This window comes from Eptesicus fuscus, chromosome 2, assembly GCF_027574615.1.
Source record: "Eptesicus fuscus isolate TK198812 chromosome 2, DD_ASM_mEF_20220401, whole genome shotgun sequence".
NCBI classification, from domain to species: domain Eukaryota; kingdom Metazoa; phylum Chordata; class Mammalia; order Chiroptera; family Vespertilionidae; genus Eptesicus; species Eptesicus fuscus.
The window spans coordinates 87045370-87063973 of NC_072474.1; the positions used below are offsets into that span (position 1 = coordinate 87045370).

Consider the following 18604-nt stretch of genomic DNA (forward strand, 5'->3'; position numbering starts at 1 on the left):
CTAGGGAACTTGGATCCTCCAAACCAACACTATCTTGACAAAACAGTCTTGAACGCAGGCTCACTCGTTCATTTGTTCAGCTGCTATGTATTGAGCCGCTCCTCTATCTGGGATGCCAAGTACAAGAGCGAACCAAACACGCACCGTCTTGTCCCGTGGCCCATGAAGAGTCCACCGAAGCCCGGGAAGCAGGCTTGAAACACTAACCGGCACAGAAGGACCACTCGCTGTGAAAGACAAGGACAGAGCGACCTGCTGTGAAGGAGAAGAGCCCAACGATGCCTTAGCCAGCTGGGGTCCCGGCTGGGCTTACTGGGGACGAGTCAGAGAGGGATGAGGAGGAAAAAGCCAGGACTAGACTGATGGGGAGGGGTCCCCAGCAGGGTAGTGGCGGGGGGGAGGGGGCTCCATGCCAGGGCTCAGGTGGAAAAAGCCGGGTGAACACGAGGAACAGAAAGGTGGGTGGTGGACGTGCCAATGAAAGGGTGCACACTGTGGGGGGGCTGAGGCAAGAGGCATAGAGGCCAATGTCCACGGCAGGAAAAGGTGAGGAAGGAGGAAGGCCGTCCAATGTGGTCCACAGCCTTCCAGCTCCGCACAGGGAAAGGCACCAGCAGCGTCCCCCACGTGTCGGGGGCTGGGCCTGGCAGGAGCCGGAGAGGACGGACAGAGACAAGGGGAACGAGAAGGCCTGGGCCAAGCTGGCTTGGCGTTGACCGCCACCTCCCAGGGTGGCCTTGCACAACTCAGCTTCTAGTCCATCCATCGACAACGACGGCGATGAGCACACGCACCCTAAAGGGCTGTCAAGAGGAGTGTATGGGGGCGGGTGAAATGGGTGGAGGGGGCCCAAAGGTACGAAGTTCCAATTACAAAATAAATAAACGTCCTGGGAGGCCATGTACAGCATAGTGACAATACTTAATAATACTGTGTTCATTATTTGAAAGTTGCTAATGAGTAGATATAAGAAGTCCTTCTCCCAAGGAGGGAAAAATTGAGGGGCGGGGGTTGCTGACCAAGTGACTATGTATATGATGGATGTTAGCTAGATATAGTGTGGTGGTCATTTTGCAGTGTATACAAATATGGAATCACTATGTGGTACATCTAGAACTAATAAATATGATATCTCAGTTATATCTCAGGTTTTTTTTTAAAGAGGGATCGCAGGTAAGTGAAGTCGATGCCGCGCTCAGGAGCGTGTTCAGGGAACGATGGTCGCGTTGTTGATGGGAGGAGGGAGTTATTTGAAAGACCTCAGGAGGCAGCGTCAGGACAGTTCTCGGGAGTGTGGTGGGAGTTCCGGGCAAGAGCCGTCCGGGCCTGACCACGGAGTGTGGGTACCGATGCCACCGCCAGAGGAAGGGACAGCGAAGTGGGGAGCAGGGGTGCAGGCGAGGAGCGACTTGGAGGAGTAAGTGAGAAGCGGCGAGCGGAGGGGGCGGAGCAAGAGGAGGAAGGAGAAGGCTGGAGGGGAGATCCGAGGAGAGAAGTGAGGGCCCGCAGGGAGAGCGAGGTGAGGGGCCCGGGGGCCGCGGGGAGGAGAGGCGGGGGCGGGGGCGGGCGCCCGGGAGGCGGGCAGCGGTCCCGGCTGCAGCCGCAGCGGCGGGGAGAGGCGGGCTCCGCTCTGCGGGCGCGGGAGGCGCGCGGCCTGGGAGGCGATCTTCACCTTGCAGGTGAGCCCGCCGCGGGGACCGCGGAGAGATGGCAAGGGGGAGGTGGCCGCCTCGGCGCTCTATTCCGGGGTCCTCGGGAACCCGCGGACTCCGCAGGCCGCTCCGGCCGCGCGGGTCGGCAGAGGCCGCCTAGAAACTCCCCTGCCAACTCCTCCTCTTTGCTCGGCTGCGACCTAGGCAAGGTTGGGGGGCTGGGGTTCTGCAGGCAGCCCCTGACTGGGGGTGGCAACGAATTCGGGCAGATCGATTCTGGGATTACCGTACCCCCCCAACACACACGCACACACCACCACCTGAGAGCACGGTGACCCCTCCAGGGACTGTCCCTCCGATCACTCGCTCCGCCCCCATCCTGCTGCCAACCTCCCCCCACTGCCCACTTGTCAGCCTTCCTCCCTCTTTGTCCCCCTCCCCCAACACACACACACACACACACACACACACACACACACACACACACTGAAGAAGCAGAAAGACCCCAAACCAGACCAGGGCCTGGTGGTGGGAGCTGACCTGGAAGGCAAGACCCTCGGAAGGTTTGCTTAGCTGTGGACTGGTGATTAACTGGGTGCAGGGCACCTGACCACCAAAGCTGAGACGTGTATCTTTGCTTCTTGATTTAAGGCAATGGCCGAATCCTGGCTAAGACAGATATTCTCATTTGACCTTTGGTGCAAAGACTTCGTGGAAATCTTCACGAAATAAGGCGCCCAGGTCCACTCTGACAGCTGCCCTTTACTGCTCACACACTCACTGCGTGCTGGGTGCTGGGTGCTGGGCTGGGGCTTATGGACCTCATCCCTCATCCTTATCCCTCCTCCTGGCAACAGCCCCTCAAGGTTGCCTGTCCATGATCCCCACTTCACAGGTGAGAAAGCTGAGGCACAGGCACATCAAATCATTTACCCCAAAGCACGGGGCTAGCAAAGCGTAGAGGCAGGGTCTGAATCCAGGTATTTCTGATTCCGGGAATGTCCGCTGTAGGGCACGGTGCTAGCTTTACAATAACATCAGGTGCCTAACGCGAAACTTGGTACCAAGTAAGGGCCCCTTGGCTCCTACGCCTGGCAGTTTAGTAGGAAGCAGAACTGCATGAGAAGAGGTTCATTTTGCAGGGAAGTCAGTGGTAGGCCTGGCGTCCGGGGCCACAGAGGGCAGTGGCCGTCGGCCAGGCAGGGACTCAGAGTCCACCTGGACTATGGCCATCCTTGCCAAGTCACTCTTCTGAGCCACGTGACACCAGTGATCCCTTCCCTCTTTCCCTCCCCTCCGCACCAGCTACTCCTGTTCAGGCCTTTCCTTGGCCTTTTTCTTTTCTTCTCCTGTTGGAATGCCTTGCCCTCAATGTTCGCATTCTCCAATACTCTTTTTTAGACAATTTTGTTTCTTTCTTGCTTTACCTGTCATCTCTATGGTGGCAGCTCCCAAATTCATCTTCCCAGGCTCTCCTTAATCTCTAACTCGAAACCCAAATCTTCAAATATTCGAATCTCTATTGGCTAATTCCAATGTGTACCCACAGGCACCCAAATGTAACGTTTCAGACTCAAGTATATTATCTCTGTGCTCCCCACCAGCGTGTTAGTTCAGGCCTCCACACGGCCTTGCCTGGACTATTAAGGTACCTTTGAAACTGGTTTTTGTGCCGGGGAGTCCATCCACCCTCGACAAGCTCAAGAGTCCTAGTCCAGTGGTCGGCAAACTCATTAGTCACAGAGCCAAACATCAACAGTACAACGATTGAAATTTCTTTTGAGAGCCAAATTTTTTAAACTTAAACTTCTTCTAACGCCACTTCTTCAAAATGGACTCGCCCAGGCCGTGGTATTTTGTGGAAGAGCCACACTCAAGGGGCCAAAGAGCTGCATGTGGCTCGCGAGCCGCAGTTTGCCGACCACGGTCCTAGTCTTTGGTGTCTCAGAGAGACCAGAGACCAGACCGTTCTTCCTCTCCTTCCTTAGCAGCCTGGATTAGCTAGGTCTAGGGAGCCCTCGGCGTGTTGTGTAACTGCTGGCTTGTCTGGCTCCCCCTTCACCCTGTGCGTTCCTTTAGCACTGTGTTTGCCTGATCCTTAATCCTATCCCCTGGCCTGGCACATAACAGACACTCGGTAAATATTTCCGTAGTTCATGGCCTTGTAATGAACTGAAACTCCTTTAGGACACAATTTACAGGTAGTAAACAACTTCACTCTTTCAGAGTGTGACATTTCACATATGTGTGTGCTGGTGGGGGAGAAGCATTAGAAAGTAAGTTGGCAGCCCGGCCAGCGTGGCTCAGTGGTTGAGCATCGACCTATCAACTAGGAGGTCAGAGTTCGATGCCCAGTCAGGGCACATTCCCTGGGTTGTGGCCTCGATCCCCAACGTGGGGCGTGCAGGAGGCAGCCGATCAATGATTCTGTCTCATCATTGATGTTTCTATCTCTCTCTCCTGCTCCCTTCATCTCTGAAATCAATTTTAAAGATGTATTTTTAAAAAAGAAAGTAAATTGGCAGGTGATTGAATATTGACTAATGACAAAATGAAAGCACGTTTTTCAAACATGTGAGTTGATATTAAAGGTGTTTTTAAGGTTGATGGAACATTCAGACACAGCACAGCGACTGTCTCCTATTTTCCCTAGACGTCAGGTCAACGCGTAAGCAGAGTACACTCAACTAGAAGGGAAGCAAAGACGGTCATCATGGCGTCAGTGTCTACCCATGGAAACCAAGATAAACCGCACTTGCCACCACTAAGCAAGCAGGTATGTGTTTAGTTTTCCATCTGAAGGGGAGCATCATACCAGACTTTCCTTAAACCGCATCCAGCCTGGCACTTTGTTGGATGAATTCGGGGGAAATGGAATGGGGAAGGAACGTGTGTTTTTGACGGCCCTGAAAAGCATGTTTTAAATTTTTGTTTCCAAAATCCTTCCTTTATTCTTCCCTATTTAGCATCCAGCCTAACCAAACCTTACATAGGCTGTCAACGATTGAAGCGGTTTCCCTTAGCAGAGCAAAACTCTTCATGGACTCTAACAGAATGATGGGTGGTGATGCTTGTTTTCACATTTCTGTTACCAAGGCCAACCTTACTAAATCTATGCTGCGGACCGGTGTTCCCTTCAGGAGAGCAGAGTCCTGAACTACTAAATTAGTCATCAGGTTGAGAACCCAACTTTGCAACGTGTTAAGAATGAATATGAGGAGTTTCAGGGATACATAAAGGAAGAAAAGAGCAAGTATTGTGATGGGTGAAAGAAGTTCATGTTCTCCGGGGTCAACTTTTCAAGCTAAAAATAGTTTCTGGAGGAAATGATGTTTAAGGAGCAAAGTTTAGGGGAGGCGAACAGACAAATGATATCAAGTCACAAGGAGAAGTATGTGGACACCTGAGTTGCCTTTGTGAAATGGAGAGCCATAAAACATGTATGACATAGAGGAAAGGCTCGCCAGGGCTCCTCGGGGAGGCTGTGCAGGAGCTTCAATCTTGCCGGCAGGACTCACAGTTATTGTGATAGCGGGGTCCCTGACCCCGGGTGTGTGTGTGTGTGTGTGTGTGTGTGTGTGTGTGTGTGTGTGCGCGCGCGCGCGTTTGGAGAAAAGGAGGAGGGAAGGTGTTCCTATTTCTGCCACAGCCCAGGCAGAACCAAGAAGAGGGACTTACACTGGGGTAGGAGGAGTGCTTGCTGAGGAACTAAAGTGAGTGGAGAGTGAGAACAGTTCCTTCCTATCACTGTGACTCGCCCTGACCACCACCTCCGTCTACTGTGCTGTGGGGAGTCGCAGAGAAAGACAGGTGTCCTTGTAAAGCTCTGAGGGCATAGGTGCCACAGGGTCCTTCGACCTTGTTATCAAGTATGTAAAGTGCTTAGCCCGTGGGAAAGAGCACAAGAAATGGTGACCATTGCCTGGCCGGTGTGGCTCAGTGGCTAAGCATCGACCCATGCACCCAGAGGTCACCTGCTGGATTCCCAGTCAGAGCATATGCCCTGGTTGTGGGTCCGATTCCCAGTAGGGGGCGTGCAAGAGGCAGCTGATCGATGTTGATGTTACTCTCTCATCGATGTTTCTACCTCTCTCTCTCCCTCTCCCTTCCTCTCTTTCTAAAATCAATAAAAAATATATATATATTTTAAAAGAAACGTGACCATTATCCACATTAATATTTACTACAAACAAGAGTTCCGAAAGAACATAAGCAAAATCAGCAAGGTCAACTTCAAAAGCCAAGGAGCTGCATCTCAACAAGAAAAGCACTAAAACTCCCAGAGGTACATGGCAGAGGACCTACATAAATCATTCAGAGACAAGGAAATATGAGTGTGACTTCTTAGAAAGGAACAAATTAAATAAAATTTGCTTTAAGAAAATGAATGAACCACCCACAGAATGGGAAAAATATTTGCAAATCACATCTCTGATAAGAGTCTAGTATCCAGAATATTTAAAGAGCTTTTACAACTCAATAACGAAAAGACAAATGACCCAATTAAAAAAGTGGTCAAAGGGCTTGAACAGGTGTTTCTCCAAAGAGAATATATAAATGTGCAACAAGCAAATGAAAAGATGTTTCATGTCATTAGTCCTTAATTTGGTTTTGTGCAAACCAAAACCACAATGAGAGAACATTTTACACCCACCAACATCGCTATAATTAAAAAGAAAAACAAAACAGAAAATAACAAGTGTGGACAAGAATGAGAAATTGGAACCTTCATAGTTTGTTGGTGGGATTGTAAAATGGTGCCGCTCCTGTAGAAAACAGCTTGGCAGTTCCTCAGTTAGTTAAACATAGAATTTTACATATGACCCAATGGAATTAAAAACACGTTTAAACAAAAACTTGTACAGGAATCTGCATAGCAGCTCTATTCACAATAGCCAAAAGGTGGAAACAACCCAAATATTCATCAATAGTTGGACTGGTAAACAAAATGCAGACTATCCTTGCAATGGAACATTGAGTCATAAGAAGGAATGAAGTCCTGATCCGTGCTACAACATGAATGAACCTTGAAAACATTATGCAAAGGAACAGAAGCCAGTCACAAAAGGTCATTTATTGTACGATATCGGTTACATAAAATATAAAGAATAAAAAAATCCATAGAGACGGAAAGCAGATTAGTGCTCGCCAGGGTGCTAAAGGGAAGTGGGAATGAAGAGAGACTGCCTAAAGGGTCTGAGGTTTCTTTCTGGGGTGGTGAAAAAATTCTAGAACCAGATAGTGATAACAGCCACACATCATTGCAGATGTACTTAATCACGCTGAATTGTGTACTTTAAAATGACTGAAATGGTAAATATTACGTTATGTGTATTTTACCACAATAAAAACTTAATGAGCCAATATATGACAAAAGATTACAGCCCAGGGCCAGTTGCGGGGATTAATTATCTTAACACTAGAGATGAAGGGGGCAGTCTGGCTGAACAATATGTAGAGACTAGAGGCCCGGTGCATGAAATTCATGCACTCGGGGGGGTGAGAGGGCCTCTCAGCCCAGACTGCAAGAGGGCACAGGCCAGGCCAAGGGACCCCACTGGTGCAAGATCAGGGCCAAAGAGGGACGCGGGAGGTTGGCCAGCCGGGGAGTGACCACGGGAGGGCTCCAGGGAGTGTCTGGCCCATCTCACTCAGTCCCAATCGGTCAGACCCCAGCAGCAAGCTAATCTATGAGAGCATCTACCCCCTGGTGGTCAGTGCACTTCATAGCGAGTGGTTGAGCGGCCTTAGCATATCATTAGCATATTACACTTTGATTGGTTGAATGGACGACCGGACATTTAGCATATTAGGCTTTTATTATATAGGATGTTCAAACACATTAGTTATCAGGGAAATGCAAATAAGACAATTAATTATTACTTTATACCTATTAGACTGTCAACATTTAGAAAATGGGATAATGCCAAGGTTAGAAAATCCCTTCTTTACCTAACCTGTTTGGAATCCAGCTGAAGTATCCTTAAGCAGGCTCTGGAGGCCAAGAGGGGCATTCAGGCACTGCTGGTGGGTCTGAGTGGCACAGCCACTGGGGAGAGCAAAGTTGCAAGACTTAGTGAAGTTGGAAATACGCATGCCCTGTATTTTACTTCTAGATATATATATCTGAAAAATGTTACCACATGGCTCTGTATGAGCCATGTAGTGGCGACATGGATGCATCCTGGGGAATTACACAACAGTTAGAAGCTGTGGACTAGATGAATATAGCAATAGGGGTGGATCTTAAAAGCATAGAGTTGAGATGAAAATATTTTTTAAAATCAAATCAAATACATAAAACAATACCATTTACATTAAAAAGATGCATGCAACCAAAACAATGAACACATACAAAAGATCCACATTAAACACATAGAATGGTCCGGCCAGTGTGTCTCAGTGGTTGAGCATCGACCTATGAACCAGGGTTGTGGCCTCCATCCCCAGTGTGGAGTGTGCAGGAGGTAGCCGATCAATGAGTCTCTGTCATCATTGATGTTTCTATCTCTCTCTCCCTCTCCCTTCCTCTCTGAAATCAATTTTAAAAAAACAACCCACACATACACATAGAATGGTGGTGATGGGCAGAGGGGAATGAGAGTAGAGAATGTGGATAAGAGTGAATAATATCTACATATCTACAAAGGAGGAAGATCGTGAGGGATGGGAGTTAGTGCAGTTTATAGCATGTCAACAGGATAAATACTGTACAATAATAAAAGTAAGTCGAACATAGCAATAGTTCCACCAGAAATTTTATAACCTAAATATGTTTTAAAACAAAGCAAAACAAAACAAAAACTGTCAAGATAGAAAGGAAACTATGTAGAAAAATACAAAGCAGTCTGCTGATGAGTTCATAGTCTAAAAATGCATACAGAAGTGTAAGGTAAAGGTAAATTAGAATACAGGTCTATAAATACAAAACTTGCCATCCAGTGCTCAGAGTGTGATCCCAGGAATGTGATCCCAGGGGTGTGATCCCTGGAGTGTAAATGGTGTGCTGTAAGGGAATCTCTTCACCCAGGAGGCCACACTGAACTGGGTCTGCAGGAAACCAGGGAGGCAGAGGGAGTGGGTAGCATTGCAGGAAACGTATAGACAGAGGCTGGAGGTAAGAGAGGAAATGTGGCAAATGTGGCTTCAGCAGGAATTCCTTCTGACCGGATAACTGCTCCCTGCTCGCTAGTCGATGAGTCACTCGTTGCTTCTCCAGCTGGGATTATTTCCTTGCCCGCGTCTGTCCAATGTTCCCAGCTGGAAGGCACTCGCTGAAACGGGTCACTGCTCTGAGCTGGTGGCCAGCCCAGGACGACACGCTGCATGACCACAGTGAAGGGAGCGTCCTGCCCTTCTCCAAGAAAACAGCAGATGCTTTTCTGACGATTTCAGTCAACTCACCGTAGAACTTTCCTTACAGAGCCTGTTGTTTTGTCCAAAATCAAAACTGCACATCCACAGAGCGGAGATTTCAAAGATTATCAGAGAATGTCAAGAAGAAAGTTTCTGGAAGAGAGGTAAATTGCATCCCTTTTAACCTTTGTTAACACTGTATGTGCTGCAATAAACTGCCCAAGTATCATAAGTATCATATTAGAATTACGGTAATGATTTATTTTTGAGAAGGGGCTTTGCATAATTCCTTGAAGAACTTTGATATCTGGGCTGTTTTAGAGTTTAAATCCATGTTGAGACCCCTGCTGAAGGGCAGAGGTAATATCTGATTTAGGAGCACACATAACACTTTCATGTGACCCAGAACATGGACCTAGAGTGTTATTTAGAATTTCTTGAAAGAGTAAACCTTCCTAAATTCCACTAGACTCTAACCTCATTGAGTTCAAGGAATAATGTCAAGTTTATTGCTTCATCCCAGAGCCAAGCACAGTGCTTCACATATAGAAAGTATCTAATCAATATTTGTGGAATGAATGGAAAGTGGCAGGGTCCGTTAATACTTCTCTCACAGTGTCTCTGAAATAACCTTTTCTGCTGAGTCATCTTCTTTCTCGGCCTGCCTGATATAAATAAGACAAGGGTGTGAATTCAGGCTGTGCTTTAAGGTCTCTTCCAATTAAAAACAAAATAATGGGGAGAGTGGGGGGCGGGAAATAAGAGATCAACCAAAGGACTTGTATGCATGCATGTAAGCATAATCAATGGACACAGACAATAGAGAGGTGAGGGCATGTGCTGGGGGGTGGGAGCAGCTGGGGAGAGGCCAATGGTGGGGAAAGGAGACTTATGTAATACTTTAACCAATAAAGAATTTAAAATTTAATTTAAAAAGTCATGCTTTGTCATTTGAAAATGTCATAATAGAACCTGCAGATCTAGTCCCAGTATTTGCAACATTGCTGACACAGGGATCATTTTACTGTGAAATACAGTTTGATTTCTCAAATCATTCCAACTCGGTATCAATTGTTTTAGAAGAAACGCTCTTTAGAAGTTGCTATTCATTATGCATTACTATGATGGTTGATTGTGCTCCTAGCAATTCATGTCTTTTCTGACAACCTATGAGTAAGTAATTTAATTAAGCCCTTAGTAGACCAACATTTCAGTATGACCCACTCGCCTACCATCAGATAGATACGAGTGGAAAAATTGGTTGCAATTTAATTTGTCTTGGTTGCTAGGAAGAGCTAGATGTTTATCACCGCTCTCTGCTTTTGGAAGTAGTCACTTGACACATTTTGACAGAACGAGAAACTGCCTTTGCCAGACTGACTTGCCTGTTTTGAAAATCACAGCTGAATGTCGCCCGTGTTTAACGTGAATGCAGTAATCTTGTAATCCTCGGAAAATAGACATACCCAAATCGTGCAACAAAATGTCATGAAAGACTAACGCAGAGAACGATCCTGGATGTTAGGCAGGGGTTTCATTGTACTGGTATTTTCTTTTATGTAGGATTGGAAATTTCTAAATATCTAATTCAAGGCAGCTCCCAAATGCAACAGCTACATGTCCGCACACAGACACGAAGGTGCCTGGGATGTATGCAGTGGTCAGAATCTGGTGCCTGGTGGGCGTTCAGTCAAAGTGGATGTCAGAGACGGAGTCCCATGGGGTTTAGGTTTTGTTAGATGAAAGCTGTACAGCAGGTTCAGTGCCTGGGGCAGACCCCAAGAACAGTCTTCAGGAAGTACTTCATAGATATTTGTCGAATAAGTAAGATAACAAATGACTAAAAAGTCATTGCCGAGGTAGGTGAGAGAAAACACGCGGAGTCATTCTCCCTGGCTTCCAGGTGACGTGCCAGGCTCTGAAATCCCAGCACTGAAGGGTGTTTTTGTTTTACAGCCCTGCCTTTTTCTCTCGGAAGCATGCTTGTTACCCAAGGACTAGTCCACCACGGTAAGAATCAACCTTTGTTTAATAATTTAACTCCAGTGTTCTGTGAGCCTCCTGGCCGCTTCTTGGTGCTTGGCGTGTATTTTGTGGTGAAGGATTTATTTATGCAGGCTTTCGCCTATTTGCAGCATAAGCCCCTCCACTCACCCCTCCAGAAGATGTCCTAATTCCTAGAATGAGTGGCTGTGTTAGGTTACATGGCAAAGGGAAATAAAAATGCAGATGGGAAGGCTGTTAATCAGCTGACTTTAAAATAGGGAGATTATTCTGGATTAACCAGATGGGCCCAGCGTAATCAGATGGATTCTTAAAAATTGGGTCAGGCCCGACCGGCATGGCCCGACCTATGAACCAGATCAGGGTTCAATTCCTGGTCAGGACACATGCCTGGGTTTCAGGCTTGGTCCTCAGTAGGGGGTGTGCAGGAGGCAGCCAATCAATGATTCTCTCTCATCCTTGATGTTTCTCTCTCTCTCTCCCTCTCCCTTTCTCTCTCTGAAATCAATAAAAATATATTAAAAAATATATATTTGGGTCAGAAGACAGAACCAGCGAGACAGCAGCATGAGAAGGACTCACTCAACACTGCTGGCTTTGCTGATAGAAGAGGGGGCAGGAGCCCAGAGTCCAGGAATGGGGTGGCCTCTAGGAGCTGGCAAGGAATGCAGCCCTGCCAGCGCCTTGATTTTATCCGGCTGCTGAGGTCTGAATGTTTGTGTCCCACCCCCCAGTTCACAAGTTAAAATCCTAACCCGAAAAGGGGATGGTATTAGGAGGTGAGGCCTTTAGGAGGCGATTAGCCTGTGAGGGTGGAGCCCTTGAGAATGGACAGAGCTCCCTATCTCTTCCCACCACAAGAAGTCTGCATACCCAGAGAGGGGCCTGCCAGCCCTGAGGATACCCTGATCTTGGACTTCAGCCTCTAGAACTGTGAGAAATCAATTTCTGTCATTTACAAGCCCCCCCCCCCCCCCAGTCTTATTTTTGCAGCTCCAACAGACTGACACACCCAGTGAAACCCATTTTGAGCTCTGACCTCCAGAACTGTAAGCTTGCAGATGTGTGTTGTTTTAAGCCTCCAGGTCTGTGGTGAGTTGTTACAGCAGCCACAGGAAACTAATACAGTGTCTTTCTCGTACCAGAGTCCCTGCGTCTCCCAGGGGCTCAGTATATGTTAGACAGACTGTTCCCTGAGCAAGGATGCTCCGGGGAGGAGGTAATGGGGCTGAAATCCACCAAGCTCTGTCCATCAAGCCATTTGTCTTGGTGAGAGGCTGCATTTCCCTGAGTCAAGGCACCCTAGTTTGCACATCAGGTCATGAGGACTAGCAGGGATTTCAGAGAGAGAAATGAGGACATGCACCTCCCCACACAACCTCTCCCTGCCTCTTAGTTTTCCAGTTTTCCTCTCTATTCTTCCTTCCTTGCTCCCTTCTTTTTTCCTATCTCCATCTGACCCTGTCAAAGCCCATTACTTTGAGCACCGCTGATGACCAGGATTTTAAAGAGTATTTGTGCCCAGCAAACATGAGAGATGTTCAAGTTCTTTTTTGGGTCTCAGAGACCACATGTGTCATTTCTCTAGGAGAATCCCGTTTCAGTCAATATTATTCTTCTCTTAAGGATTTAAGTTGATTTATTAAATATGATTTCATTTTTATAACATGAAGATAGCCTTTTTATGGAAATATATCAATCAGTAATGAGTCTGTCAGACCATTTTTGACAACAAAGAAATACAGTCATGCCATTATGGGGATTATATCTTATAAATATTAGACTTCTCAAAATCGATTGTCTCTAGCATGTGCGAAAATATACTTTTCCAGGGTTGTGCAGTAGTTTTCTAAGACTACTATAACAAATTAACACAAACATAGTGACTTAAAACAGTACAAATGTATTACCTTACAGTTCTGGAGGTTAGATGTCCAAAATGGGTCTCCCTGGTCTGAAATCAAAATGTCCACAGGGCCGCTCTCCTTGCAGGGGGCCCTCGGGCTTCCTTTGCCCTCTCAGCTTCTAAAGACCACCCACAGTTCTTGGCTCGTGGCCCCTTCCTCTGCCTACAAAGCCAAGGTCTTCTCATACCACCGTCTGTCTGGTTCTGCCTCTGAATCCCTCTTCTACATTCAAGGGTCATTGTGATTACATTGGGCCCACCTGTGCCGAGCGGGCACAGCCGTGGGTGAACTTGAGAGGGAAGCAGTGAAGGATTTAGAAAAGACAGACAAGAGAATAAAGCTGGGTCTAGGTGGGACGCTGCTCTCTGATGGAGAGACAGCGCCACGGCCTGCAAGCCGAGTCTTTATTTTATAGCCAGATTCCACGAGGCAAAGTAAGGGCGTGGTTACAACATTCTCGTGGGTTTCAAATCTACTCAATTACATGCACCTGTTCAAGCTTTGTTTACTTGCTGCACCTCCCACAGCCCATATCACTCAGCCATGTGGGACCACAGGTTCGGACCAGGAGGTCAAGCTTACAACTATAGCCTTTGGCTATAATTGTGCTGGGACTTGCACGTGGCTTTGCCACGAGAGGATCGTGCCCTCTCATTAGTCCCAGGCTTGAACCTGTCCAAACGCTGTAGCTGCTCTCCACACCCACCCAAATGATCCAGGATAATCTTCCTATTTTAAAGTCATCTGATTCACCCTAATTCCATTTCCTACCATAATTCCCCTTTGTTATGCAATTGTAACATATTCACAGTTTCCAGGGATATATGGACACCTTTAGGAGGCCATTATTCTGCCTATCACAGTAGTAAAGTTTTTATTTAAAAATTGTTATATGTATACAATCATGCGTCAAATAACAACATTTCGGGCAATGACAGACTACATGTACAATGGTGCTTCCATAAGATGATAACGGAGCAGAAAAATTTCTGTGGGCTAGTGATGTGATAGCCATGGCGGCGTCGAAGCACAAGGCATTTATTTCTCAGCTATCCGAGGTGATCCTGGTGTAAACACTCCTGCTGCACTGCCTGTCATATGAAAGTATAGCACCTGCAACTTGGACAGTATGTAATACTTGATAATGATAATAAACGACTATGTTACTGGTTTATGTAATGACTATACTTTTTATCATCATTGTAGAGTGTCCTCTTCTACTTATTTAAAAAAAAAAAGTTTGCTGTAAAACAACATGCTGTTATGCCAGCAGCAGCCTCATGCATTTTGTGTTTACCGTGTCTCTTGATTGCATCACTTTCTCTTGAGTTTGACTTAATCTCGTGGTGTTTTGTACAATAACATGCTGTGCAGGCTTGTAGCCTCGGAGCGATAGTTTATACCACGCGGGCTAGGTGTGTAGGAGGCTGTACCATCCAGGCTTGTGTACGGGAACCCTATGATGTTCGTACAACGATGAAATCGCCTAATGATGCATTTCTTATAATGTATCCCCGTTGATAAGTGAGGCATGACGTTGATAAGTGTGGATCCTTAAATTGAATTTCTGTGTTGAGGTACATAAAAAGGGGAGGCAGCTGTGACTAATTGTTGGAAATAAGTTGTTGGCTCCACCTTTGCACTGATGTCTTTAAACAAGCCTTGGAATTGTCTGTTTCATGTTCTTTTTTTATACATTAAAGCTAACACTTGCTACTTGGCAAAAAGGGCTATTTGAGAGTTAAAGTCAATCAATCCAGGATTGAATTATAACTCTTTTCGGGTCATCTCTTCTGACTAAGAATCTATGTAGCGCCCTGGCTGGTTTGGCTCAGTGGATAGAGCGTCAGCCTGTGGACTGAAGGGTCCTGGGTTCGATTCTGGTCAAGGACACATGCCAGGGTTGTGTGCTGGATCCCCAGTAGGGGGCGTGCAGGGGGCAACTGATCAATGATTCTCTCTCATCATTGGTGTTTCCATCTCTCTCTCCCTCTCCCTTCCTCTCTGAAATCAATGAAAAAATATTTTTTTTAAAAAGTAAAATATATAAAAAAAAAATAGAATCTATGTAGCCCTGGTCAGGTGGCTCAGTTGTTGGAGCATCATCCCAAATGGTTGCGGATTTGATCCCTGGTTGGGGCGCATACGGGAGGCAACCAATCGATGTTTTTTTTTTTCCTCTCTCTCTCCCTTCCTCTCTCTAAAATCAATAAAAAAACACACACACATACACCATATCCTCAGGTGAGTGTTAAAGAAACTACGTATATATTAAACTTTGAAGATTTCCTTATGCTTTATAAATTTAAATAAGTAATACAATGAAATAATAATGTATATATTTCTCCTTAGGTTATTTAGCAGCTAACCCAAGATTTGGATCATTGCCTAAAGTTGCACGTAAGTCATAGAAGTAAAAAAAATATATATTTTTAAATAGATGTTCATAGCAGCTGGAGATATGAATGTCCAGGTTAACCAAATTGGCTGCATTGCCGTTCTGAAAAATCAGTCTTTATTTTTTGCCACTTTACAGTTCTTCGTTCATTCAACACTTCCTGGTGTCACGTTGAGCCATAGGGACCTCCCGTGGAGAGTCCTCTTTAAAGTGGGGACGAGGCGTGCCTGGCAGGGCCCACGAGAGCCTCAGAATGATAGGTCCATTAGGGGTTTAAGTTTGCTTCTTTTGGCCAGTCTTTTCCAAATATTTTCTGTAGTGAAAAGTATTCTGTAGAATACTTTTTTTAAATCAGGGACTTTCTAATAATACAGCAACCATGAACCCAGGGTTTCATCTTCTCCACTCAGAATACACCGACCTACTTTGTACAAAAAGGATGCTTTCCCACTGTAGTCTGAAACTTCATTCCCAGCAAGAGGAGCAGGTTGAAGATTCCTTCCCTGAGAGGCTTTCTCTGCCTCGTGACCTCTCTCCCCTACAGGCGGGATGGACCGCAGCTCCCCAAACTCCAATCCGTAAAGAGAATTTCCTACCCGGTGATTTGGAGAAACCATAACCCCCTCCCTCCCCTGGTGGCCTCAGGCATTTATTTGCCGGCCTGGCCTGGCATCGCTCAGGCTGCCTGGCCCTGGCCCGGGGTCACACCTCTGCTTGCTCTGTCCTGGCCCTTCTACCACCAATTCAAAACGGAGCCAGAAAGTCGCCCGGTCCCAATCCTGCTCTTGAGGAGGGAGCTTCATTCCCAGAGTGTTTGTCCATTGATTGGTCGTGGTGCTTTTAAAGAAGATGTTGCCTTTATTGTTGAAAGTATCGTGGCACTTTTAATATTAAAATTACTGCTATTAATAAAGAAAATTCTAGAAGATAACTAATGGAGGGGATTCTGACCCTTTATATAATCTATCTTTCCTAACCTGCTTTTACAGTTGCTGGTATCCTGGGATATGGCCTGGGAAAGGCATCATACATAGGAGTCTGCCAAAGTAAATTTCACTCCCTTGACGATCAACTACGTGGGGCTGGTTTTGGTCCAGGGCATAACAGGTTTGTAATCTGTTTGATTGAGGGATTGTAATGCAGATAATTATAAAAAGGTAAATAAAGGATGATTCACCATTTATAATAATATTAAACAGTTTTTCTTAACATCTATATGCTGGGGTAAAAAAACCTCATTAAACCTCAAATTTTGAGTTCTTGCTATTTGACTTCAATAGTAATTACTTATTATTTAACTTAGTTTCCTATGTCATTTGCTTAACAAACATTTAGTGCATATCTACTATTTGTGCAAGTCAGAAAAGAATACCTTACTCAGCAGACATGGCTTCTACCATCACAGGGTTATACCGGATTTAAACAGGTTTCTTTATTGCAGGACTTTTCAGAGCCTTTACTGTGTTAATATACTGTCTATAGCAGGCGTCCTCAAACTACGGCCCGCGGGCCACATGCGGGTATTTTTGCTGTTTTGTTTTTTTACTTCAAAATAAGGTATGTGCAGTGTGCATAGGAATTTTTTCATAGTTTTTTTTTTTAAAAAAACTATAGTCCGGCCCTCCAACGGTCTGAGGGACAGTGAACTGGCCCCCTGTTTAAAAAGTTTGAGGACCCCTGGTCTATAGCGTGATCCTCATTAGGGGATATAAGCAGTAGGACTCTGGAGTTAAAGGCATTGCCTCCACTGTTAGAACACGTGGGTTGAAAACCAGTTGTACCTCTTACTAAATAAACCATGTAATCTTGGAAATGTTTCTTAAACTCTCCAATCTTCAGTTTCCTCAACGGTATAAAATGGTGAGCAGAATTGTTTTCATGGGATTGTTATAAGGAAGAGAAATGACTATGACACTCAGAAAGTAATAGCTGTTTCTACCACAGGGCTAGTGTTGGGGGCACATTCACTGAAGACCCTCACTTGTCACAGTGGATTCTATGTGAGAGGCAGCACGGTACTGTGGGGGGAAAAACACAAAAACATTGGGCATGATCATTATCGGCCTTTTTCTTGCATGAAATTCTGGCAGTCTCTAACCAAGAAGCAGCTCCTATTACTCCCTCAAACATTGGGCCTCTGAGGGTCAGCATAGGAAACTGTCTCTCAGTCAGGTGTTAAGACTAGAGCTCCCCGTGTCGCCGCACAAACCTCTCCTTTTGCTTCTGTCCTAGGCACTGCCTGCTTACCTGTGAGGAGTGCAAAATTAAGCACGGATTAAGTGAGGAGCGAAGTTCACAGCCTTCAGCTTCCTAGACTCTACACCTGTGGCTCTTGAAGTTTCTTAAACCTCTGAATTTGCACACACTACAGTTTCAGGTGTACTGGAAAAAAAAGCGTACCGTGGGACAGAAACATTGTGATTCTATCAAAATGCTTTTTGCAGGAGAATTGAGTGTATGTTTTTCTACTGTGTACGAACATGGTGGGAGAATTCACACACCAAAGAGAAATTATGTTGTATTCTAACTTGCATACAGTGAAGTAAAAGAATGTCAAGTCCTCTCTAATTTTCCCCATCCATTCTTTCTTTCTGGGTTTTAAAATCTCGTAAAGTGGACAGGAATGAAGGTTGAGGAGCTCGGGTAGTCATACCCCACCAAAAACCATTGTGTACGGAGAGAGAAACACAGGGCAGGAAAGATTGCTTCTTATAGGTATGTGGGGTACATAATGAGAAATACGTCACTTCAGAGAGTCACGGTATGGGTCCATTGTCCTCTCAGTGGCCTCGGTGACTTTATGCCTCATCAGTTTGGTGGAGTTTTGCTAAGCCATTGGGTACATGCTTATAGTCATCACTCAAGTTCTGGGTTAGTTTATATACTGCTAGCAGCCTAAACTTCCCAAATGGTCCCTTCTTCTCCCGAGGAACAGTCTATTATGGGAGGAATCATGGGAAGAATTAATGCATAGAATGATAAAATTTTAAGGCTATAGGCAGATCAGAAGCAGCCAATTCAACCCCATGAGTTGGATTCCTATTTATTGCCAGGTGTGTTTTATTTTGAAAAAACAACAACAAAAACAAACAAACAAACAAAACAAAAAAAGACAACCTCTTCCATTGGGGACCTTTTGTTTATGGCAGGTTGTCTGAGTCCTACTTAAAAACGTCCCTTGCATTTTTCCATTTTCTCAGGAAAATGCTTTATATGTGTGTCACCATTTATACATTGGGCATGTGTGTGTACGTATTAGTGTTTTGTGTACATCTTGAAACCTGCAC

The 18604-nt window shown here is 45.7% G+C and overlaps 1 protein-coding gene across 3 annotated transcripts; it reads left to right on the forward strand.

The window, feature by feature from the left end:
* Nucleotides 1-1347: 1347 nt before the first annotated feature.
* Nucleotides 1348-17885, forward strand: OCIAD2 (OCIA domain containing 2). Of its 3 annotated transcripts, none has more exons than XM_054729163.1 (7): nt 1348-1417; nt 4306-4428; nt 9076-9172; nt 10965-11018; nt 15272-15319; nt 16307-16424; nt 17550-17885. In XM_054729163.1, the coding sequence occupies exons 2-7, from the start codon at nt 4366-4368 to the stop codon at nt 17629-17631; spliced, it is 462 nt and encodes a 153-aa protein (XP_054585138.1). In that variant the 5' UTR covers nt 1348-1417; nt 4306-4365; the 3' UTR covers nt 17632-17885. The 3 variants fall into 3 exon arrangements, with proteins under 3 accessions (XP_054585138.1, XP_054585127.1, XP_054585133.1); XM_054729152.1 differs by lacking the exon at nt 1348-1417 and adding an exon at nt 1435-1519; XM_054729158.1 differs by lacking the exon at nt 1348-1417 and adding an exon at nt 1578-1679.
* The last annotated feature ends 719 nt before the right edge of the window (nt 17886-18604 follow it).